The following is a 21,730-nucleotide window of genomic DNA, read 5'->3' as shown; positions in this document are numbered from 1 at the left end:
ACTCATATCCAATATAAGTTGCCGTTTGTACTCCTACCCCACAAAGGGACCCTGTTTGTACCAGGGGAGGGAACTATGCGGCGCATATATACCTGCCAGTCAGGCGCTGGAGGGCCGCACAGGTACCCACCCCTTACTGCGCTGCCTGTACATCACCTAACCATTCCGACCCAGGAAATCCTGCGAGCCAATCAGTTTCTATCACCAACGCCAATTCCCCGCCGTATCCCTCCGAGCTGCCCCAGCGCTAACACTCTACTCACGTGTATCCGTGCGCCGCGCCATTTTCTTTCCGGGTAATAAACCCCGCCCCTAACTACATCCGGGGCCCTGTCACAAAACTCCGCCCTTTGCAGCCGGAAGGACGCCTTTTGACGGTCGCTACAGTAACCGGCATTCCAGGGTTGGCGGTTTTCCCGCCAAATTGGGCTACTAATTTAAAGCCCTGGCGGGTTTATAACGTACAAACCCGCCAAGATACAGATTTGGGCTATTTTTTTGGAGCCTTGGCGGGTTTGTAATGTGGAAACTAGCCAAAGTTTTTCCCCCTAGTGTGCCTGTTCCAATGCATGCTGGGTAATGTAGTTTGTATCTAACAATTAGCCTACAGTTAGGATTAATATAAAACTACAATACCCAGCATGCAATTGGACAGTATAGACAGAGGCTCTGTTTTCTTACTGTCTACTGGGATGTGGGGGCAGTTCTGCAGTTGGTCCTTGAGCTGTAACTCTCAGGATATCTTGGGGCTTCTGAGAGTTGTAGTTCAACACATCATGTTCTGGCAACTCTGCGGCAGTCATGTTAGCAGGGAATGAAGCTACTTCCGGGCATGACAAGGCCGTGGGTGTCGGGGAGGAAAAGTGTGAGGATCCCGGAGGGTTAATAAGCAACAAATGTTCATTTCTTCTCATAATCACAGTTACAGATGCGGGGACCCTGGTGTTTCTGTGAGATGTTCCGTTGTCACCGTAGTACTGCAATTCCCATTGTAAGCAGCAGTCCTGCCCTGCTTTATGGCTGAGATTCTAGCTATCTGTATAACAGAGCATTCTGTCACAGTGGCACAGATCCTATCCCCCCCATTGTAAGCAGCAGTCCTGCCTTGCTTTATGGCTGAGATTCTAGCTATCTGTATAACAGAGCATTCTGTCACAGTGGCACAGATCCTATCTGATCCCCCCATTGTAAGCAGCAGTCCTGCCCTGCTTTATGGCTGAGATTCTAGCTATCTGTATAACAGAGCATTCTGTCACAGTGGCACAGATCCTATCTGATCCCCCCCATTGTAAGCAGCAGTCCTGCCCTGCTTTATGGCTGAGATTCTAGCTATCTGTATAACAGAGCATTCTGTCACAGTGGCACAGATCCTATCTGATCCCCCCCATTGTAAGCAGCAGTCCTGCCCTGCTTTATGGCTGAGATTCTAGCTATCTGTATAACAGAGCATTCTGTCACAGTGGCACAGATCCTATCTGACCCCCCCCCCCCCCCCCCCCCATTGTAAGCAGCAGTCCTGCCCTGCTTTATGGCTGAGATTCTAGCTATCTGTATAACAGAGCATTCTGTCACAGTGGCACAGATCCTATCTGATCCCCCCATTGTAAGCAGCAGTCCTGCCCTGCTTTATGGCTGAGATTCTAGCTATCTGTATAACAGAGCATTCTGTCACAGTGGCACAGATCCTATCTGATCCCCCCATTGTAAGCAGCAGTCCTGCCCTGCTTTATGGCTGAGATTCTAGCTATCTGTATAACAGAGCATTCTGTCACAGTGGCACAGATCCTATCTGATCCCCCCATTGTAAGCAGCAGTCCTGCCCTGCTTTATGGCTGAGATTCTAGCTATCTGTATAACAGAGCATTCTGTCACAGTGGCACAGATCCTATCTGATCCCCCCCATTGTAAGCAGCAGTCCTGCCCTGCTTTATGGCTGAGATTCGAGCTATCTGTATAACATATTTAACATTTCATGCTGTAAAAGCGCTCGCCGAGAAACACAAACCAGCAGTCAGGCACCGTATCGTTTATTAGCAGTAATTTAAAAAAAGGCCACAGTTATTTTACAGAAATTAAAAATTCAGAACGTTTCTTTAAAAAAAAAAAAAAGCATATTAAATATCTTTGGATTCAGGTACAGCAAACATATATATATTTGTATATATTTCCCAATCTTTGTCTTGTGCCATTTAGAAATGACTTCCCTTTATAATTAGTCGTTAGTGATTTTAATTTGTGCCTTTCATTGCTGTTGCTCCCAAGTTCTAGGCTGACAGGGAATGCTGGGATTTGTGGTTTTACAGGTAGACACGCCTCCTCTGACATCAAGCCATGGGCCCTGCTTGCGAAGCCACGCCCCTAACCAAATTCTTTTATAAAGATTACACCACAATAGGAAGGCAAATGAATTGCTTACATTTGAGTTAACTTTAAGTATGATGTAGAGAGTAATATTCTGGGGCTGTTTGCAATTGGTCTTCATTTTTTTATTAGTTGTCGTCTTTTTTTAATTATTTAGCTTTTTGTTTAGCAGCTCTCCAGTTTGGAGTTTCAGCAGCTATCTGGTTGCTAGGGTCCAAGTTACCTAAGTAACCAGGATGGATTGAACAAGAATCTGGTATATTACTAGGAGAGGACTTGAATAGAAAAATTAGTTATAAACAGTAACAATAACTAGAAAACTGTAGCCGCACAGAACAACAGTATTTTTTTGGTTGCCGGGGGCCGGTGACCCCCATTTGAAAGTTATTTCAGTAGGCAAATAATTCAAAAATTATAAAAAATAATGAAGACCAATTTTAAAATATGCTTAGAACAGGCCATAGGCTTTTAAAGGGGTGGTTCTCCTTTAGTTTAACTTTTACTATTTTATTTATTATTAGCAACTTTTCAGTTGGTCTTAATTATTATTTGAGGTTTTTGAATTATTTGCCTTTCTCTTTAGATCTTTCCAGCTTTCAAATGGGGGTCACTGACCCCGGCAGCCAAACCCTATTGCTCTGTGAGGCTCCAGTTTTATTCTTATTGGTACTTTTTATTCCTTATCTTTCTATTCAGTCTCTCCCCTATTCATATACCAGTCTCTCATTCAAACCACTCCCTGGTTGCTAAGGTAATTTGAGCCCTAGCAACAGCATAACTGACCCCGGCAGCCAAAACCTATTTCTCTGTGAGGCTCCAGTTTTATTGTTATTGGTACTTTTTATTCCTTATCTTTCTATTCAGTCCCTCCCCTATTCATATACCAGTCTCTCATTCAAACCACTCCCTGGTTGCTAAGGTAATTTGAGCCCTAGCAACAGCATAACTGACCCCGGCAGCCAAAACCTATTTCTCTGTGAGGCTCCAGTTTTATTGTTATTGGTACTTTTTATTCCTTATCTTTCTATTCAGCCCCTCCCCTATTCATCTACCAGTCTCTCTTTCAAACCACTGCCTGGTTGCCAGGTTAACTTGGGCCCTAGCAACCAGATAGCTTCTGAAATTCCAAACTGGAGAGCTGCTGAACCAATTGCAAAATGTAAAAATGCAGCCTACAGCGGCCCCTGTATGGGGCGTATGGGGTACGGGTGGGCAATACCGCGTTACGGTAAAACCAACATCTGTTACTTCTTGGCTTCTCCCACTTTCCCCAGGGCGTGAATCTCCTTGTTTTCCAGTAACTCCACCTTCTTATCTCCCGGCAGCACCGCATTGTGCAACATGGCTCTAACCAGAGTCGCCATCGGCACGGAGTAGGCAGTGGGGAACATGTAGGAAATGGGGCTCAGCATTTTTTTGGCCAGCCATTCTGTGGGGCGAGACTCCCGCCGGTCACACAAAAGAACCCTGGGAAACAAGAGGTTAAATTTAACACTAACCTTCATTAACCTGGTGGTCATGGGGTTGTGGGTCTGATTTATTGAATATTGTGCCAATGAATTGTACTCATCTAAATATAGAAAGAATGGGCTTTAAAAAGTAGTGTTTTGGGCTGATTTATTAAAAAATTTCTCCAAAAACCCCACTAGCCCCGCCCATCTGTCCCACTTCCTGTTGCCTCCTTTCCCAGGGTGTGCAGGGGGGCCAGCGGCACTGTAGGATAGGAACCAATCAGCAGCTAGCCTAACCTGATAGGGATCTGAAGCCTGCTTGTGTGACTGCAGGGCTGTGATTGGCTACTCCCCTCCTACTGTGCTTCTGGCAGGGAACGTTAGGACACGCCCACCCCTCATTTGAAACCCAGACAGGGACCTGAGAGGATCTATAGAGAGCGCAATAAAGGGGCCATTGTTACAGATAGGGTTAATGTTTAGCCCAAAGGGAAACCAGCACCGGATATTATTCATAACTGCCTACAGGGTTAGGGTAGGGGTTTGTTTATCCTATTTGTCTGCTTTAAATACTTTACGTATACTTACGCCGGTCTGAAGATCGTGTAGCGCTCAAAGCCCAGCTCCTCTACATCTGCCTCAACTTGCCCCTTAAACGTTAATTAACAAAAAAGCGCCGTGTTACAGGGTGATAATAAGATGAATTGGTCCCAACGATGTAGGATAATAAAAATGCTTTAAAGGGGAACTACACCCATCAACTGTTTTTTTCAGTTACTGTTTCATGAGTTGGAACCAGAAAAGAGGAAAGAAATTAACCAATTGTCACCCTCTTTACTTTCCCTTTAATTCAGTATCCCAGTTTGGACTGACCTTAACCCTCAGGTACAGGAAGCTGCTGCTCTTATCTGCCCCTTTGGATGATTCCAGGTTGAAGTGGGTGCAGCCCCCAGCCTTGGCCAACTCGGCCGACTTCAGCACATAGTCGTGATCCACGCGGATAAATCCGGCCTGGAAACAAAAGGAACAGCAAGAGAACTTCACTGTAAATCCAGAGGGGCAGGTATGTTTGGGCAATTTATTGCCTGTGGGAAATCTCCCCCCTGCGGACTATAAGGTGCCCCATCTGTCAGGGCCTCTTTACCCCAGACATGCTAGAAGATCACTACAGAAGTGGCTAATGAGCACTTTACTAACCATAATCCCAGACAGGCCAGTAAGATTGCTGCGAGAAATGTATAATGAGCACATTAACTCCAGATATGCCAATAAGATAACAAACAAGGGCTTTAAGAGGTGAAGGGTAGAATTGCCATTTCTTAACAACATTTCCGTTTTTATACATTTTTTTGTATTGTTTTTTTTCTTTCCTTTCCAGCTTTCAAAAGGGGCTCGGCAGCCAACAAACTACTGCACTGTGAGGTTACAATTTCATTTTTGTTCATTTTTATTACTTATCTTTTGATTCAGACCCACTCCTACTCGTATTCCAGTTTATTTTTCGAACCACTGCCTGGTTGCTAGGGTAACTTGGACCCTAGCAACCATATAGCTGCTAACATTTGAAACTGGAGAGTTGCTGAATATAAATCTAAATAATTCAATAACCACAAATAATACAGCAGCTCGAGTTTCTCTTTCAAACCACTGCCTGGTTGCTGGGGTAATTTGGACCCTAGCAACCATATAGCTGCTAAGATTTTTAAATAATTCAAGAACCACAAATAATACAAAATGAAGACCAATTGCAAATTGTTTCAGTTTAGCACTCTGTACAACATATTAAAACTTAACGCCCTGAGCCCTGCTCACAAGAGCTTACAATCATCATTCTATATGAAACAACAGCAGTGAAACAGAAATGATCATTTCTACTCATTTCTCATCACGTTTTCATTGATGGCAATGAATAGAGTGAAATAAAGGAATCTCCCAGCAGCCTTTGCTCCCGGGCTCTCACAATAAGCCATTATGAATATATCGTAGCCAAAGCCTGTTCTCCACACCTAAAAACCAAACTGCGCACAATAAGTTCCGACGCTTTTGACTGCTTTATCTTCCCTGGGAAAGCCCAACTGCCCCGGGCTCCGGACGCGGCGTAATATTCCCGTTTGTCATTGAAGCATCAGAGCCGATGATGGTTTAAAGGGCAAAATAACTTGTCAAGTTTTTTGTTTTTTATTGGCGGCGCAGCCAATGGGAAGCCAGAGGAGCGACGCTACATTCCTTTACATCCCTAATTTGATTAAAGTGAGAGGCTAATTTTCTGCCTTTGGTTCTCCGCTGGGCGGCATTTAGGAGAAGCTGTCCATCTGCCATTGTCTGCCCCTAATTGGACTGACACAAACACAGAGAGATGGGAGTGCCTCCCCCGCTACTGGACGCCGGCGTCCCCCCATTCACTGCCTGTAGCAACCACTGACATCTTCTGCCCCCACGTAATGTGTCAGCGCCTCTCAATGGCCCCTGGCTGACAAGGTAGCGGCACCTTTTTCTCTCGCAGAAGCCAAAATGCTGCTTTCTAATCCCAAACGCTTTCGTTAATCCCCACAGCCCCCAAGCCGGCTCGCTAGCCTGTAAATAAGCCTCTTATTCTGCATTTAACCAGTAATCACCCTCAGCAAAGAGAAACGCCCGGACCTGTAAGTGATCGGCTTTATGTGCTATTAGCCAGTAATTACTGCCGCGCACGGTGGCGACTGTGGGGGAATTCAGCTCAATAGCAACGCTGTGTCCTACGCCATCAAAGTGAATTAAAAACATCTTTTAAAGGGGAATTGTTCTTCCCACACCAGCGATCAGGGGATTAGAGACTGACCCCCTAACTCTATAATGCGAAGCAACGCTGAGAACTAGAACTGTAGTTCAGCTACATCCAGAGAGCCACTGGGTGCCCTAATGCTGCTGCTGTGCCCTTTTCTCTGTAATAATAAAACAGTACCTGTACTTGATCCCAACTAAGATATAATTACCCCTTATTGGGGCAGAACAGCCCTATTGGGTTTATTTAATGGTTAAATGATTCCCTTTTCTCTGTAATAATAAAACAGTACCTGTACTTGATCCCAACTAAGATATAATTACCCCTTATTGGGGCAGAACAGCCCTATTGGGTTTATTTCATGGTTAAATGATTCCCTTTTCTCTGTAATAATAAAACAGTACCTGTACTTGATCCCAACTAAGATATAATTACCCCTTATTGGGGCAGAACAGCCCTATTGGGTTTATTTAATGGTTAAATGATTCGCTTTTCTCTGTAATAATAAAACAGTACCTGTACTTGATCCCAACTAAGATATAATTACCCCTTATTGGGGGCAGAACAGCCCTATTGGGTTTATTTCATGGTTAAATGATTCCCTTTTCTCTGTAATAATAAAACAGTACCTGTACTTGATCCCAACTAAGATATAATTACCCCTTATTGGGGCTGAACAGTCCTATTGGGTTTATTTAATGGTTAAATGATTCCCTTTTCTCTGTAATAATAAAACAGTACCTGTACTTGATCCCAACTAAGATATAATTACCCCTTATTGGGGCAGAACAGCCCTATTGGGTTTATTTAATGGTTAAATGATTCCCTTTTCTCTGTAATAATAAAACAGTACCTGTACTTGATCCCAACTAAGATATAATTACCCCTTATTGGGGCAGAACAGCCCTATTGGGTTTATTTAATGGTTAAATGATTCCCTTTTCTCTGTAATAATAAAACAGTACCTGTACTTGATCCCAACTAAGATATAATTACCCCTTATTGGGGGCAGAACAGCCCTATTGGGTTTATTTAATGGTTAAATGATTCCCTTTTCTCTGTAATAATAAAACAGTACCTGTACTTGATCCCAACTAAGATATAATTACCCCTTATTGGGGCAGAACAGCCCTATTGGGTTTATTTAATGGTTAAATGATTCGCTTTTCTCTGTAATAATAAAACAGTACCTGTACTTGATCCCAACTAAGATATAATTACCCCTTATTGGGGGCAGAACAGCCCTATTGGGTTTATTTCATGGTTAAATGATTCCCTTTTCTCTGTAATAATAAAACAGTACCTGTACTTGATCCCAACTAAGATATAATTACCCCTTATTGGGGCTGAACAGTCCTATTGGGTTTATTTAATGGTTAAATGATTCCCTTTTCTCTGTAATAATAAAACAGTACCTGTACTTGATCCCAACTAAGATATAATTACCCCTTATTGGGGCAGAACAGCCCTATTGGGTTTATTTAATGGTTAAATGATTCCCTTTTCTCTGTAATAATAAAACAGTACCTGTACTTGATCCCAACTAAGATATAATTACCCCTTATTGGGGCAGAACAGCCCTATTGGGTTTATTTAATGGTTAAATGATTCCCTTTTCTCTGTAATAATAAAACAGTACCTGTACTTGATCCCAACTAAGATATAATTACCCCTTATTGGGGGCAGAACAGCCCTATTGGGTTTATTTAATGGTTAAATGATTCCCTTTTCTCTGTAATAATAAAACAGTACCTGTACTTGATCCCAACTAAGATATAATTACCCCTTATTAAGGGGCAGAACAGCCCTATTGGGTTTATTTAATGGTTAAATGATTCCCTTTTCTCTGTAATAATAAAACAGTACCTGTACTTGATCCCAACTAAGATATAATTACCCCTTATTGGAGCCAAAACAATGCTATTGGGTTTATTTACTGTTTAAATAATTTTACTAGCAGACTTAAGGTAGAAGATCCGAATTATGGAAAGACCCCTTATCCGGAAAACCCCCAGGTCCCGAGCATTCTGGATAACGGGTCCCATACCTGTTTTAGAATGTTCTATTTCTAGCAACTTTGCAATTGGTCTCCATTATTTATTCCTTATAGTTTTTGTGATAGATCTACTTCCTTCCAGCTTTCAAATAGGGGTCCCTGACCCCCGGCAGCCAAAAATGATTGCTCTGTGAGGCTACAATTATGACTTATCTTCCTATGCAGTCCACTTCCTATACTTATTCCAGTCTGTCACTCAAACCACTTCCTGGTTGCTAGGGAAATTAAGACCCCCTAGCAACCAGATAGCTTTTGAAATAGCAAACTGAAGAGCTGCGCAACAAAAAGCTGAGTTTGCCCAGGAGCAGTAACCCATAGCAACCGATCAGCAGGTAAAATTTACTGGTCAGCTGTTTAAAAGCAAATATATTATTGGTTGCTATGGCTTCTGCTTATGGGCAAACGTTGTGCCTTATTACATAACTGTATTAAAGGGACAGAGTACTGGTCATGCAGGGAATAGATAGTTCCCCAGTCAGGGTCACATTGGGGGGATATCTCTGTACTAAAGGGACCTACAAATGAATTTATTGATGATAAGAAGTAGAATGACATATATATATAGAAGGATAGAGGGAAAATGAACATTTAAGCTATTATTTCCCCTTTAAACGCCTCACCTCTCCAGCTTTGGCCTTGGTCGTCCCCAAACAGCAGAATCCGACATCATGGCCTTGGAAAGCGGCAGAGAATTCCTCCAACTTCTCAAAGTCCACCACTTCTTGTGCCTACAGAGCAAAACATGGAGGGGGAATGAGATGCAGGGCATTGTGGGAACATCCCTCCCTTTGGCATGGCGCAACATGGCCGCTCAAGGCTGCAGCAGGACTCACTCGATCAATGCCAGGTCCGCTGGTACCGCTGACTGCTTTGGGCCCCCAGTTGGGAAATAGCTCATTTATTTGTTAACTTTTAGTATAGAAAGTCCAATTCTAAGCAACTTTTCAATTGGTCTTCATTATATGTTTTTCATACTTTTTGAATTATTCTTCTTCTATCTACTTTTTATTCCTTATCTTTCTATTCAGCCCCTCCCCTATTCATATTCCTGTCTCTCATTCACACCACTTCCTGGTTGCTAAGGTAACTTGGATCCTAGCAACCAAATAGCTGCTGAAACTCCAAGCTGGAGAGCTGCTGAACAAAAACTGAAATAACTAAAAAACTACAAATAACAAAAAATGAAGACCAATTGCAAATTGTCTCAGAATATCACTCTCTACATCATACTAAAAGTTAACTCAAAGGTGAAAAACCCCATTAACGTGCCCAAGGGTACTAGTGGCCGAATGCCCAACCTACCACCTCTTTATAGGGCTCCTCCTCCAACGGCAGTCTCCTGCGCCCAATGAGTGTTACCCTACTGAACAGTTTGCTAGCGACGATCTCTTTCAGCAGCTCCTTCCCTGTCTCTCCCGAGGCCCCGAGGATGAAGCAAGACTTGTTCATCTTCCTGTAATCCTCCCGCAGGGCCTCAATGTCTTTCTCCATCCTGCAGTGGGCACAGGAAAGCGAAGGGTTACACCGAGCAAAACAACACAAGTTACATAAGAATTCACTTGCAAAACAGCAGCATCTGGTTACATACATTCTCTGCACTGCTGGTCCTGACTCCTGAAACAATGTAGCAGCTGATTAACGGAACTAGAGCATTGGCCGCTATGCTGAGTCAGAAGCAGAAAACAGAAAGGGAAGGACAGATACTACTTTTAATATATTATAGAATGGCCAATCCTAAGCACCTTTTCAATTGGTCTTTATTATTTATTTTTTCAATTTTTTTTTTATTATTTGCGTTTTTCTGCCTGACTGACCCCGGCAGCCAAACCCTATTGCTCTGTGAGGCTCCAGTTTTATTGTTATTGTTACTTTTTATTCCTTATCTTTCTATTCAGCCCCTCTCCTATTCATATACCAATATCTCATTCAGACTACTCCATGGTTGCTAAGGTAATTTGAACCCTAGCAACCAGATAGCTGCTGAAATTGCAAACTTGAGAGCTGCTGAACAAAAAGTTAAATAACTAACAAATCTACAAATAAAAAAATGAAGACCAATTGCAAATATGACTCTACATCATACTAAAAGTTAACTCAAAGGTGAACAACCCCTATATTAAAGGCCCTGTTGTCACATAATTACCCCCTCATGGACATGTGACCCTAAATGAGCCTATAAGATGTAATAGAGCCAGTTCTGGCCTGTTGTACCCCCTCCGCCACTGTGGGACCCTCCCCTGCCCCTAGTGTGTATATAATAAGCCCCACCCCAAAACAAGTCGGGGCAGTTTCCCAACACAACATGATACACTGTAACCAGCTTAACCCCTGCCTCACCGAGACTCAAACAGCCTGAATTCTGACTCCCAACCACCTAACGCTGAATAAAATGATCACTGATGGGGTTTTTCTTACAGAAACCAACCTTATTCCTGCAGTGAATGTGCCCCAACACCAGCCCCGCGCTGCTATTCACACAAGGGCAGTGACTCTGCACAGTGAGGGGGGGGGTAGTTACTCACAGGGAGCGGCAGTGCAAGGGCCGGAGCCAAAGGGGAGGAATCATGAACTGATAAATCCTGATAAACTTGCCCTTTAACAGCAGCACAGGATCCCAAGCGAGGGATAAAGTGCCCCATGGCTGGGGGTTGGGAAGGGGTAATACTGAAAGTAAGGAGCAATAAAGGGGCTGCAGGGGCAGGGGCTGGATCTGGGTAGGTGGGGGGGGGGGGCTGGAATATAAAGGCCTGGAGAGGTGCAAGGGATCCTTATTTAGTTGGGGGAGCTGTGGGGTAACAGGGAAGAGCAGTCGAACATAAGAGATAATAATCGGGGGATCAGGGCAGGTACACATGTATTAGGGTAACATACCCTGGGTTAGGCCTAGGCAGGTATGTGGCAGGAGTGACAAGTAGCCAATAGGGCTCATTAGGCAGGTTAGGTCAGAGGGGCATATTGTAGCAGGTAGGGTACAGGGAAATTCCCCAGACAGGGGCACAATAGGGTATTTAGGGAAGATGATAATCCCATAGGCAGTAGGGGTAATTGTGCAGGTAGGGTACAGGGAAATTCCCCAGACAGGGGCACAATAGGGTATTTAGGGAAGATGATAATCCCATAGGCAGTAGGGGTAATTGTGCAGGTAGGGTACAGGGAAATTCCCCAGACAGGGGCACAATAGGGTATTTAGGGAAGATGATAATCCATAGGCAGTAGGGGTAATTGTGCAGGTAGGGTACAGGGAAATTCCCCAGACAGGGGCACAATAGGGTATTTAGGGAAGATGATAATCCCATAGGCAGTAGGGGTAATTGTGCAGGTAGGGTACAGGGAAATTCCCCAGACAGGGGCACAATAGGGTATTTAGGGAAGATGATAATCCCATAGGCAGTAGGGGTAATTGTGCAGGTAGGATACAGGGAAATTCCCCAGACAGGGGCACAATAGGGTATTTAGGGAAGATGATAATCCCATAGGCAGTAGGGGTAATTGTGCAGGTAGGGAGGGCAGGTAGACAGGGGCCCATAGGGTATTTAGGGAAGATGATGGCAGTAGGGCAGGTAGGGTAATTGACAGGTAGGGTAATGGATAATCCCATAGGCAGTACAGGTAGGGTAGGGTAGTGGCAGTAGGGGCAGGTAGGGTACCCCCAGGCAGTAGGGGCCCGGCTCCTCCAAAAAGTGCAGAAGGGCAGCCGCGGCGAGCAGCACCCAACCAGCCACCCCCCACCCCGGCATGTGCCCTGCTCCTCCCCGGGACCCGGCGCTTCCTGTCCCGTCCAATGCGCATGCGTTACGGTGGCTAAAGCAACTGGGACTGCTTGTACCGTAATGTTCCTAGTGCTGCTACCGTAATACACCTATTCCTGCTACCGTAATGCGCATAGTGCATTCATAGCAGTCATGTGACATGTTATTTCATGTTATCACAAATGATTCATTTGAAACAGAATAGAATCTTGTCCTCTCATCTGGAAGAAGGTCAACGACTACTTTTTTCGGCAAAACATTGGTGGCAGTACCCACAACAGTGTGCGATTTCAGCATTGTACTTGGTAAATGCAACATAATGGGGTACCTATGGGGTTTTCAAAGGATCTTACCTTCAGTCTGCTGTATATATATATACTATACCTTTCTATTCATGCTGCCCCCCCCTTTAGGAAATGTACCAACATAACTAACATGTAAGTTACTAAATGGGGTGGCACAGACCCAAACTCCAATCATCAAATCCATAAAAAATGAACCCAAATCACAGTTTCTCTTTATATTACATGGTTTACATCATACTAGCAGAAAAATAATGAATATTTCCTTTGTAAAGGGACAGCAGATAAACAATAAGGATTATATTTAATTTTCTCAAGCAAAGGACAATATCGCTAGTGACCAGCAGATGGCACTATAGCATGCCCAGTGCCCAGTGCCCAATGCAACACCAAACAGTAAAGTACTGCAGCACCAGAACCCTGCAGGGGCAGCCTCATATGTGAGTAAATAAGAGTGGAGGGATCCCTAACCCCCCCAGCTGTTACTGAACTACAATTCCCCCCATACAGCAGCAGCACACATTGCATTGCGTAATACTGTATGGCTTTATTTCATAGCATACTTCCCCATGAGTACAACACTCATATTAATGCACACAAAGCACACAAATCAGAATATATATGTGCAAGTTAATGCTTGCCAAGTACTGAGGTTGCCGGCCCACCGTATATGGCAGTCAGTACAAGGTACAGTAGGTAGTCGCACAGGCCATGTCTAATCAGGGTCACCATAAGGAATCATAGGGGCCCCATACACCTGCCTGGAGAGGACTGGTTCCTGCCCTAAGGGCAAAAATCGAATTATAACAGCAGGTATAGGTGCCATTGTACTGGGGACTGCATCATTAAAGCCAATGCAGTCAGGGTTGGACTGGGGGGTGCAGGGCCCCCGTTGGCCGGGTCCCCCGCACCACTAACCTCCCCTGTGCAGGGGCCCCCGTTGAGCCTCACTAAAACCCCCCGCAGGGTCCCCCACCCGATGTCCACCCATGAGTGTTCATGAGTTTAACGCATCAGGGGAGCAACAGTCGGCAGGGGGAGCGCTGGCAAGGGTCGGGTCTGGGCGGCTGGGGCCCACCAGGTTTTTTCCCGGTGCCCCAGTGGCCCAGTCTGACACTGGATGCAGTCCTCCATCCTATGGGAAAATTAAACCTGCCGGATTGAGATCTGGCCAGTTCTAGGGCAGGCCCAGTTAGGTAGGCCCATTGAGGGTGCCCATACATGGGCAGATAATCTGCCAAATCGGTCTGAAGGGCCAGAATAGTCAGCTGAAATCTGCCCGTGTATGGGCACCTTTACCGCAGATCCTCCCAAATGCTTGCCTGAAGCCCCCTAACTCTTGTGCCCCTTTAACCTATGGTTATAGCACAGGCCACTAAAGTCCATAACAAATCAGAATATGCTGTTTCATGTATGTGCAGGTATAAATATGAGCTGATGTTTCCAAATGGAAATAATATTCTAGCCCCGGGGCAGGTTTCCCGTCTCTCGGTGGCCCTAGGCCTCTGAGATGCTTTGGTTCAAATGGGGTAATTGGCCAAACAAAGTCTGCCCTGCAGCATTTTCCTGCTTTCACCACTAGAGAGCACTGTCTCTTATGGGCTACTTGTGGGCTATAACTGAACACACTGCTGGCATGATTTGGGAACCCATTATTATTTAGAACTAAGAGATAGGACCCAAAATCCTTGTGCTGTTTCCAGAGGGTCCCTATGAGCCCTTTTAAAGGGGCAGTTCATCTTAAATTAACTTTTAATATGATAGAGACATTGATATTCTGAGACAATTTGCAATTGGTCTTTGTTTTTGATGGTTTTTCAGTTATTTAGCTTTTTCTTCAGCATCTCTCCATTTGGTATTTTAGCAGCTGGTTGCTAGGGTCTTATTTACCCTAGCAACCAGGCAGTGGTTTCAACAAGAGATGGGAATATGAATAGGAGAGGGGCTGAATAGAACGATAAGTTCTAAAATGTAACAATAATAATAAAACTGGAGCCTCACAGAGCAAAAGGGTTTGGCTGCCGGGGTCAGTGACCCCCATTTGAAAGCTGCAAAGAGTCAGAAGAAGAAGGCAAATAATTCAGAAACTATAAAGAAAGAAATAATGAAGACCAACTGCAAGGAATAGGGCATTCTTTAACATACTAAAAGTTAACTTAAACTTTAATACGGTAAAATAACTATTGCAGTCAGCCGTGAGGCACCTTAATCTTTCTGCCCCCACCTAATGGAATTGCCCCTACTGGGATGTCCACATGGGATCATGAACAACTGCCACTCAAAAGTGTTTGCTCCTCTGTATTAGCTCAGTTTCTACCTATATCATTTCCTTTTCTACCTATGCACAGCAGCACCAACTAGTGGTCATCAATAGTCAGTACAATCTATGCCCAATGTGTGATTATCAGCAGATAAATACTAATCAACATGGCAGCTCCCATTGATGTACATAGAGACATTTACAGAGAAGAGTTATCCTGTATATCGACAGGCTGCAGCACTCCCATAACACCCCTTTAATGCCATAACACCCCTTTAAAGCCATAATACCCCTTCAATGGACTTCCTATGCAGAGCTGATGTTAGGGGAGGACAGAATAACTAATGGGAAGGAGATTTACCCTGATATCCCTGTGTGCCTAAATTTGATTTATTTCAGCCTATGAGACGTATAGGCCCTATAGGTTACAATGTTGGCTAATTAATTATGGCACTGGCCCTTTAATAACCACACCCACCCAAAAAATTGGAGAACTCATTATTTGCAAATAAATGACAAAACGCTGGAAATATTTTCATGTCTAATTGTTATTTGGCATCGGCAGTCATATCCACACGTATATTCTGTACATTTATACAACATAAACCTCTGGCGTTCCATAAGTTACAAGGAAAAAAAGGACAAACAAAAGGGGAAACAAATCCCACCTAGGAATTCTCTATACAGTAGAACTGGTATAAAACCCCCATACAGCGGCTTTGTACAGTAACGTACAGTTCAGCTACTACGGCTGTGTAACCACAGCAAATACTTCATCGGAGAGTCGGACCTTCCCATAGCATCGAATGAACCGGCCCAGAATAAACCATTGTAGAGCTGGGGGGGGGTGTTACAAGTCCCTGACTGGGGGTCCAAAATCATAGAAGTCAATTCAGGAAAGGGTAAGTAAAAGTGCAAATGTCTCCTGGTGTTTCACTAGAGATATCACATGTGCTCGTCCATTTTAAAGGGGAAATTACCCTGTTTCTAATTAGGTTATTAGCCCTTGAAGCAATCCTTCTCTACCAATGCACAGCAGCACCGACTAGTGGTCATCGATAGTCTGTGCAATCTATGACCAATGTAAGATCATCAGCAGATAAATAATAATCAACATGGCAGCTCCTAAGTCATATACAGAGAAGGATTGTTCAGTGCCCGTACAGTATAAGGCTAGTGTATATATATATATATATATCGTACAATTATTTCTGTATAGTTTAAACAAATACAAAGTGCACATAATAAGCTGTACCCCAATAACGCGCTATAGGAAGCAATATGGCAGCTCCTTCCTTACATTTTCTAATGCATAGGGTATATTTCCCCTTTAATATAAAACATCAGTGGACCAAGGCACCTTGTTTTGGACCGCTCCCCAGTACTTGCCCAGTCGCTATCAGCAATTACATGATTTCATGGTGGGACGGCTCGGTACTAAATGCACAAAGAAGTCGTCTCTCTCCAATTATCTTACAGTATAAAATAGATTATTTTTTTTTACATATTTGCAAAGTCTTTACGGGGGGGGGGGTCAGTAATTAGGAGACCGTGATCTCTTCCTCCTGTTCCCCCTCCTCTTCCTCAGAGTCTGAGAAGTCTGAGGGTTTACTGGCAATGCTGGAGTTAAAAGGGGAGGGGGGAAGCTGGGCGTCAAGTCTTAAACTGTGCTCCGGGCATTGATATGGCGATGAGTGGGCGGGGCTGTTACACATTGGCTCCTCCTCTCCCTCCCCGGAGGATTTCTTGCCCACGTCGCTGAGGTCTGGGTGGGGGTTAAACTTGGTGGGTAATGTCTGCTCCCTGCACCCTCCGGACGACAGGAGTTCTCTTTCCTTGGAGTTTCTCCATTTCATTCTCCGATTCTGGAACCAAATTTTCACCTGCAACAAAAAAATAGTTCAATTTATTAGAAACGTCGCTCCCCAAAAACAAACAGCTTTGAGCCATGATTTTCCCTCCATAATGTAATGGCACAGGCAGGCACTAGGGGGCAGCAGAGGCAACTACCTGAGAGTCTTTCAGCCCCAGCTTCCCAGCCAGTTTCTTTCTGTCGGGTTTGCTGATATATTTCTGCTTCTGGAACATCTTCTCCAGAGCTTTCCGTTGCACGTCGGAGAATACGGCTCTGCGCAACATGCCCCGGCGGGGTTTCCCTCGGGCGGCCAGGGGCCAGGAGAATGTGCCGGGGATGGGCACCACCGAGGAGGAAGCTGCAAAACATAAAAAGGAAAGTCCAATTTAGAGAATGTCCCACTAGGATACAGTATATACCCCACCCCAGTCCTGATTGGCTGTAGAATGGTCTACATGTTCCATACTCTGATGGTCTAGACCAGTGATTCTCAACCTTCCTAATGCTGTGACCCATTTATACAGTTGTGGTGACCCCCAACCATAAAGACCAACTGAAATATGTGTTTTTCGACCCAAAGGGGTCCCGACCCACAGGTTGAGAACCGCTGGTCTAGACCACTGACCATTCTGATTGGCTTTGGGCTGATCTAGCTCCATGTTCTCAACTCAGTGAAGCCAATGGAGGAGCTACTAGTTTAGCAGACCGGGGACTGGTTATGTGGGTAGCAAGGAAGTGAGCCCTAGCCTAAATGTCCACACCCAGTAGAACCCCCCCATCTGATAAAGGGCGCTAAGTTTGCCCAGGAGCAGTAACCCATAGCAACCAAAATGATTGCTTTTAAACTGCTTTCTACTGATTGGTTCAGGGTTGGACTGGGGGGTTAAGGGCCCACCGGGGCTCCCGCCCCAGGGGCCCTGCAGGTGCCCCCGCCGGCCACATACCCTAACAACCCTCCTCCTCGCAGGGGCCCCTCTAACCCCCCTTGCAGGGCCCCCCACCCAATGTCCTCCCCTGAGCGTGTAAATTTAACGCATCAGGGGAGGAGCGGTCAGGCAGGGGGAGCGCCGGCAAGGGTTGGGGCCCACCGGGATTTCTCCCGGTGTCCTGGCAGCCCAGTCCAACCCTGGCCACAAAAGTAGAACCCCCATATGTGGGGGTATAAAAGGCACTAAGTTTGCCCATAAGCAGTAACCCATAGCAACCAAAATGATTGCTTTTAAACTGCTTTCTGCTGATGGGTTGCTATGGGTTACCGGGCAAACTTGTGCTCTTTATCACATAAACCCCTTCGGGGGCCAGATTGACCCAAGACTTCAGTTCAGCCAATAGGAATTGTTCCCCTTGATACATGTATCAGCGCCACTTATATCAATGCCATGGGATTCTCTGGGGGGGAAAATGGGTTCCCTCTTCCACAGAATGATCAAAGTGGGACAGACAAGGGTTGAGCCCCCCCCCCTATCTCTGTATGAAGGGGGCAGTGGGGGGGAAAAAGAGAAAGAGGCCGCGATGGTTTCCATGACATGAAGGATCCCTCTAGGAAAGGGTCGCAGGATCCTCTCTAATTTATTAATCCTCCCCTATTCATCGGCGTCTCCTCCACCCTCTCGTTCCTTCCCTGCCTTCCAAAAAAAACCCCGATATATATAATAAAATGCTAAGAATGCTGTTGGGCAAAAGAAAAGGGGAGGTAATTATCACATTGACTGGTTCCCAATGCCATTCGTATGATAAAGAGGGAGAGCTTGGCCTTTAAAGGGGACTGAGGGGAGACAGAGGTTCTAATGAGGCGTGAATGGTAATTGTGTCCTAATGAACTAACAGAGAAAGGACTCGGGACAAGCAGTTAAAGCCGTATATTACCCCCACAAAGGGCGATTTACACTTTCAAACTAAACACAAGTGCCTGCCAAGTCTATTGGGGGGGATTCCGCTGACAGGGGGGACGCCCAGGACCCTGCCCTTCCCTTTAAAACCCGTCCATTAAAAGGACATTGGAAAGAAAAGCGAGTTCTTTAAAAGCTGAAGTAATTCGCCCGGGGGGGGGGGCAATCGCTCCAATAGAACCGGGACCCACCTCTGCTGCCCCCATGGGAATGCCAAACGCAAGAAAAGGGTTGTTGTTTTTTAAAGGGGAAATAATCACAAAGCTTATAAGAGATATTTATGACTTCTATTTCTTTCATTATGGGTAAAATAATATAATATATAATATTATATATAATATAATACAGGTATGGGACCTGTTATTCAGAATGCTCGGGACCAAGGGTATTCCGGATAAGGGGTCAAACTGCAATTTGGGTCTCCCTACGTTAAGTCTGCTAAAAAATCAATAAACCATTAATTAAACCCAATAGGCTTGTCTTGCACCCAATAAGGATTATTTATATCTTGGGATCAATTACAAGGTACTGTTTTATTATTACAGTGAAAAAGGGAATCGGTTTTAAAATTCTGAATTATTTGATTAAAATGGAGTCTATGGGAGACAGGCTTTCCGTAATTCGGAGCTTTCTGGATAATGGGTTTCCGGATAAGGGATCCCATACCTGTAGATCATCTTTACCACTAAGGGTGAGCTTTGCTAATGACACAACCATGTTAACCAGGGGGGGCCTAACTTGCTAGTCGTTAAACTACATTTCCCAGCATCCCCTTGGGGCCCATGGAGAATGCATAATATGTCCAGCCGACAGCCATAAGGGCTTAAACTATTACATAGGAGTTATAATATTTAATTTCTGGGGATGGAATATTTCTATCATTTACTTGGGATATTTGGTGAAGTTGTTTAAATTGAAAGAAAGTGAAAGGGGCCAATTCCGTTAATTAGTGTCGTGGAATTGAAAAGGAGAATTGTTTGGCCCCCGGCGAAACCCCACACATGGCCTCTCCCTATGTGGTCTGGTGAAAACCCTGCAGTCGCTGAATGACCTTTAATGGGAAATTAGTGCACGGCTGGTACGTGTCTGTCAGGGGCCCGGGGTGTGTGGCCCCGGGGCGCTGGCCAATTGGTCGCGGTGCTGACGGCTTTGTTGGTAACCGCTGGTAAAACCTAGTGATTCTGTGAGAAAAATCCCAGGGTATTTAGCGGTGCCAAGTGTTGCTCGGGGAGGGGGGGGGAACGCCTCGCACTTTCAGCAGGACAATTGCTGCTAATTTGTAGATCAGGGCAGCGCGGCACAATGGCGGCTAAATGGGGTATCAAATTGGCGAGACTGATTTCCTTAGTGTTCCGCTTCCCCCCGGGCAGAGAGTGGGAGGGTGGGAAATATGACATTGTGGCTGGGGGGGGGGGGACGAGGGAGAGAAGGGGGGGGAAAAAGCAACTTACCTGGGAAATAGGAAGAGCGAATGAAAGGCTGGAAGGATCCTTCAAAGTAGGGGAAGGCGAAGGCCTTTGGAGGGGCAACGCTGGGGGGCAACGCCGGGCAGGTCTCTGGAAGGAAAAAATACTCGTTATATTGGGTCACATTAATATGGCAAAGTCCCAGCTCTCCCTAGGCTTCTATGGGGAGTCTTATTGCCTAACGTAGGGGCACCTGTGGCAACCAATCAGCTTGGCCTAAGGCTCAAAGCGTTGGTGCAAACAACCAATGAGCAAATGCCCAGAGTGGGACTAGTAAGACACTAATTAGTAGCCCAGTATACTGGCTATGTGGCCTCCATTCATGGTTTGGGCAACGACCCCCAGCAGCACCCATGTACCACAAATCATGGTCCCAAAGAGCTTACGATCTACGTTTGGTTCCACAGGGAGCTTAACGATTTGCCCAAGGACGTGGGAACTGGACCCTGGCCCTATGTAAGTACCAACATCAGTAGCAAATGGACCCCTGGGCCACCAGTCGCTGGTCAACTCCACCAGAACTAAAGGGAACGTCTTAACCTCTATTGGGCATTTACAGTGTCGTTTCATCAGCAGATTTTATTGGCTAAAAAAAACTATAGGATATGAAGGGGCAATGGACACTTCCTATTGGCCACTTAACCCAATGATGGAGCCAACGTTGAATGGCAGATACAAATAAATGAAAAATTGCTTTGGGTTAAGAGCTTTTCCCTATGAGTACAAGGTAATGGCCATATTGGCTGTTCCATAGTCACAGGTAGACATTAAGTAATGGGCCACCTACCGGTTCTGGGGCTGGCGGAGAGGATCGCATTGACTCCAAACTTCAGGAAAGTGGAACTGTTGTTGGAAGAGATGGAGGTGGGAGCCTCTCTCCTGGCCAAGTCGGGCACCTCGCTCAGGCTGGTGGGGCTATCGGAGGTCGGAGGGGACATGCTCGGTGGTGGGACAGCCCTGGGCAGGAACCCTGCTGGTCGGCTGATCCTTATCAAGTCTTCTATGAGAAAGCTGGTGTGGCTGGACAGGGCAGTCTGGATAGACTGTGGCAGCGTCAGTGTCGGGGTGGGTCGCAATAGGTTGGGGTACACGGCAGGGGGGGCTAACAGGCTTGGGAACATCATCTTCCTCTGCTTTCTCTTCACTTTCCCAGAGTCCAACAGGCAAGTGTCTCTGTGCAGTCTCCAGCTAGCCGCTCTGGCTCGGTTATGCCTGCCTGCCCTCCGGGGTCTCGGTTTTATACTGGTCAGGTCCCTAAAGCCTTTTCAAATGTGACAGCTCCAACAATGGGTCCCACACAAAGTTCCCTACTTGAGCTTCATTCACAGAGACCCCCGGCCCCTTCTGATTGGCTCAGCCAGGGCAATTTATGATTGGATTAGGTCTCATAATCAAGCAATGCACCATGGTCCCCCAACAAAGAAAGTGCAGCCATGATATTTGCATTTTGGCCGCCTCTCGGCCATCTCTTCCCCAGCAGGGTCTCCCAGCGGGACGTTTTGTTCCCCCCGTAACACACACAGGCTAATTAAATGCCTATTTAAAAAAAGAGAAACTTTCCAATGACATCTTGTCTCATA

The 21,730-nt window shown here is 45.4% G+C and overlaps 3 protein-coding genes across 5 annotated transcripts in view; all 3 read right to left on the bottom strand.

Moving 5' to 3' along the window:
• prmt3 (protein arginine methyltransferase 3) overlaps positions 1-335 on the bottom strand; it is a 57,683-nt gene extending 57,348 nt beyond the window's left edge. The window contains exon 1 of the mRNA NM_203635.1: positions 264-335. Coding sequence (NP_988966.1) covers positions 264-285 — 22 coding nt within the window. The 5' untranslated portion in view covers positions 286-335. The remainder of the gene's footprint in view (positions 1-263) is intronic.
• Positions 336-2,010: 1,675 nt separating this feature from the next.
• Positions 2,011-12,382, bottom strand: htatip2 (HIV-1 Tat interactive protein 2). 3 transcript variants are annotated; one of them, NM_001005817.1, is given in 6 exon segments: positions 2,011-3,828; positions 4,401-4,462; positions 4,686-4,823; positions 9,250-9,357; positions 9,932-10,124; positions 12,272-12,382. In NM_001005817.1, coding segments are annotated over 5 exon segments (720 nt in total). In that variant the 5' UTR covers positions 10,121-10,124; positions 12,272-12,382; the 3' UTR covers positions 2,011-3,605.
• Positions 12,383-15,470: 3,088 nt separating this feature from the next.
• Positions 15,471-21,422, bottom strand: dbx1 (developing brain homeobox 1). Its single transcript, XM_002939969.5, has 4 exons — positions 20,938-21,422; positions 20,136-20,240; positions 16,951-17,153; positions 15,471-16,823 (listed from the first exon to the last, which is right to left on the bottom strand). Exons 1-4 carry the CDS (start codon positions 21,272-21,274, stop codon positions 16,482-16,484), a joined length of 987 nt encoding a protein of 328 aa, XP_002940015.1. The 5' UTR covers positions 21,275-21,422; the 3' UTR covers positions 15,471-16,481.
• Positions 21,423-21,730: the final 308 nt, after the last annotated feature.

Source organism: Xenopus tropicalis, chromosome 4 (assembly GCF_000004195.4).
Source record: "Xenopus tropicalis strain Nigerian chromosome 4, UCB_Xtro_10.0, whole genome shotgun sequence".
NCBI lineage: Eukaryota > Metazoa > Chordata > Amphibia > Anura > Pipidae > Xenopus > Xenopus tropicalis.
This window is presented reverse-complemented; position numbering and strand designations above follow the sequence as displayed.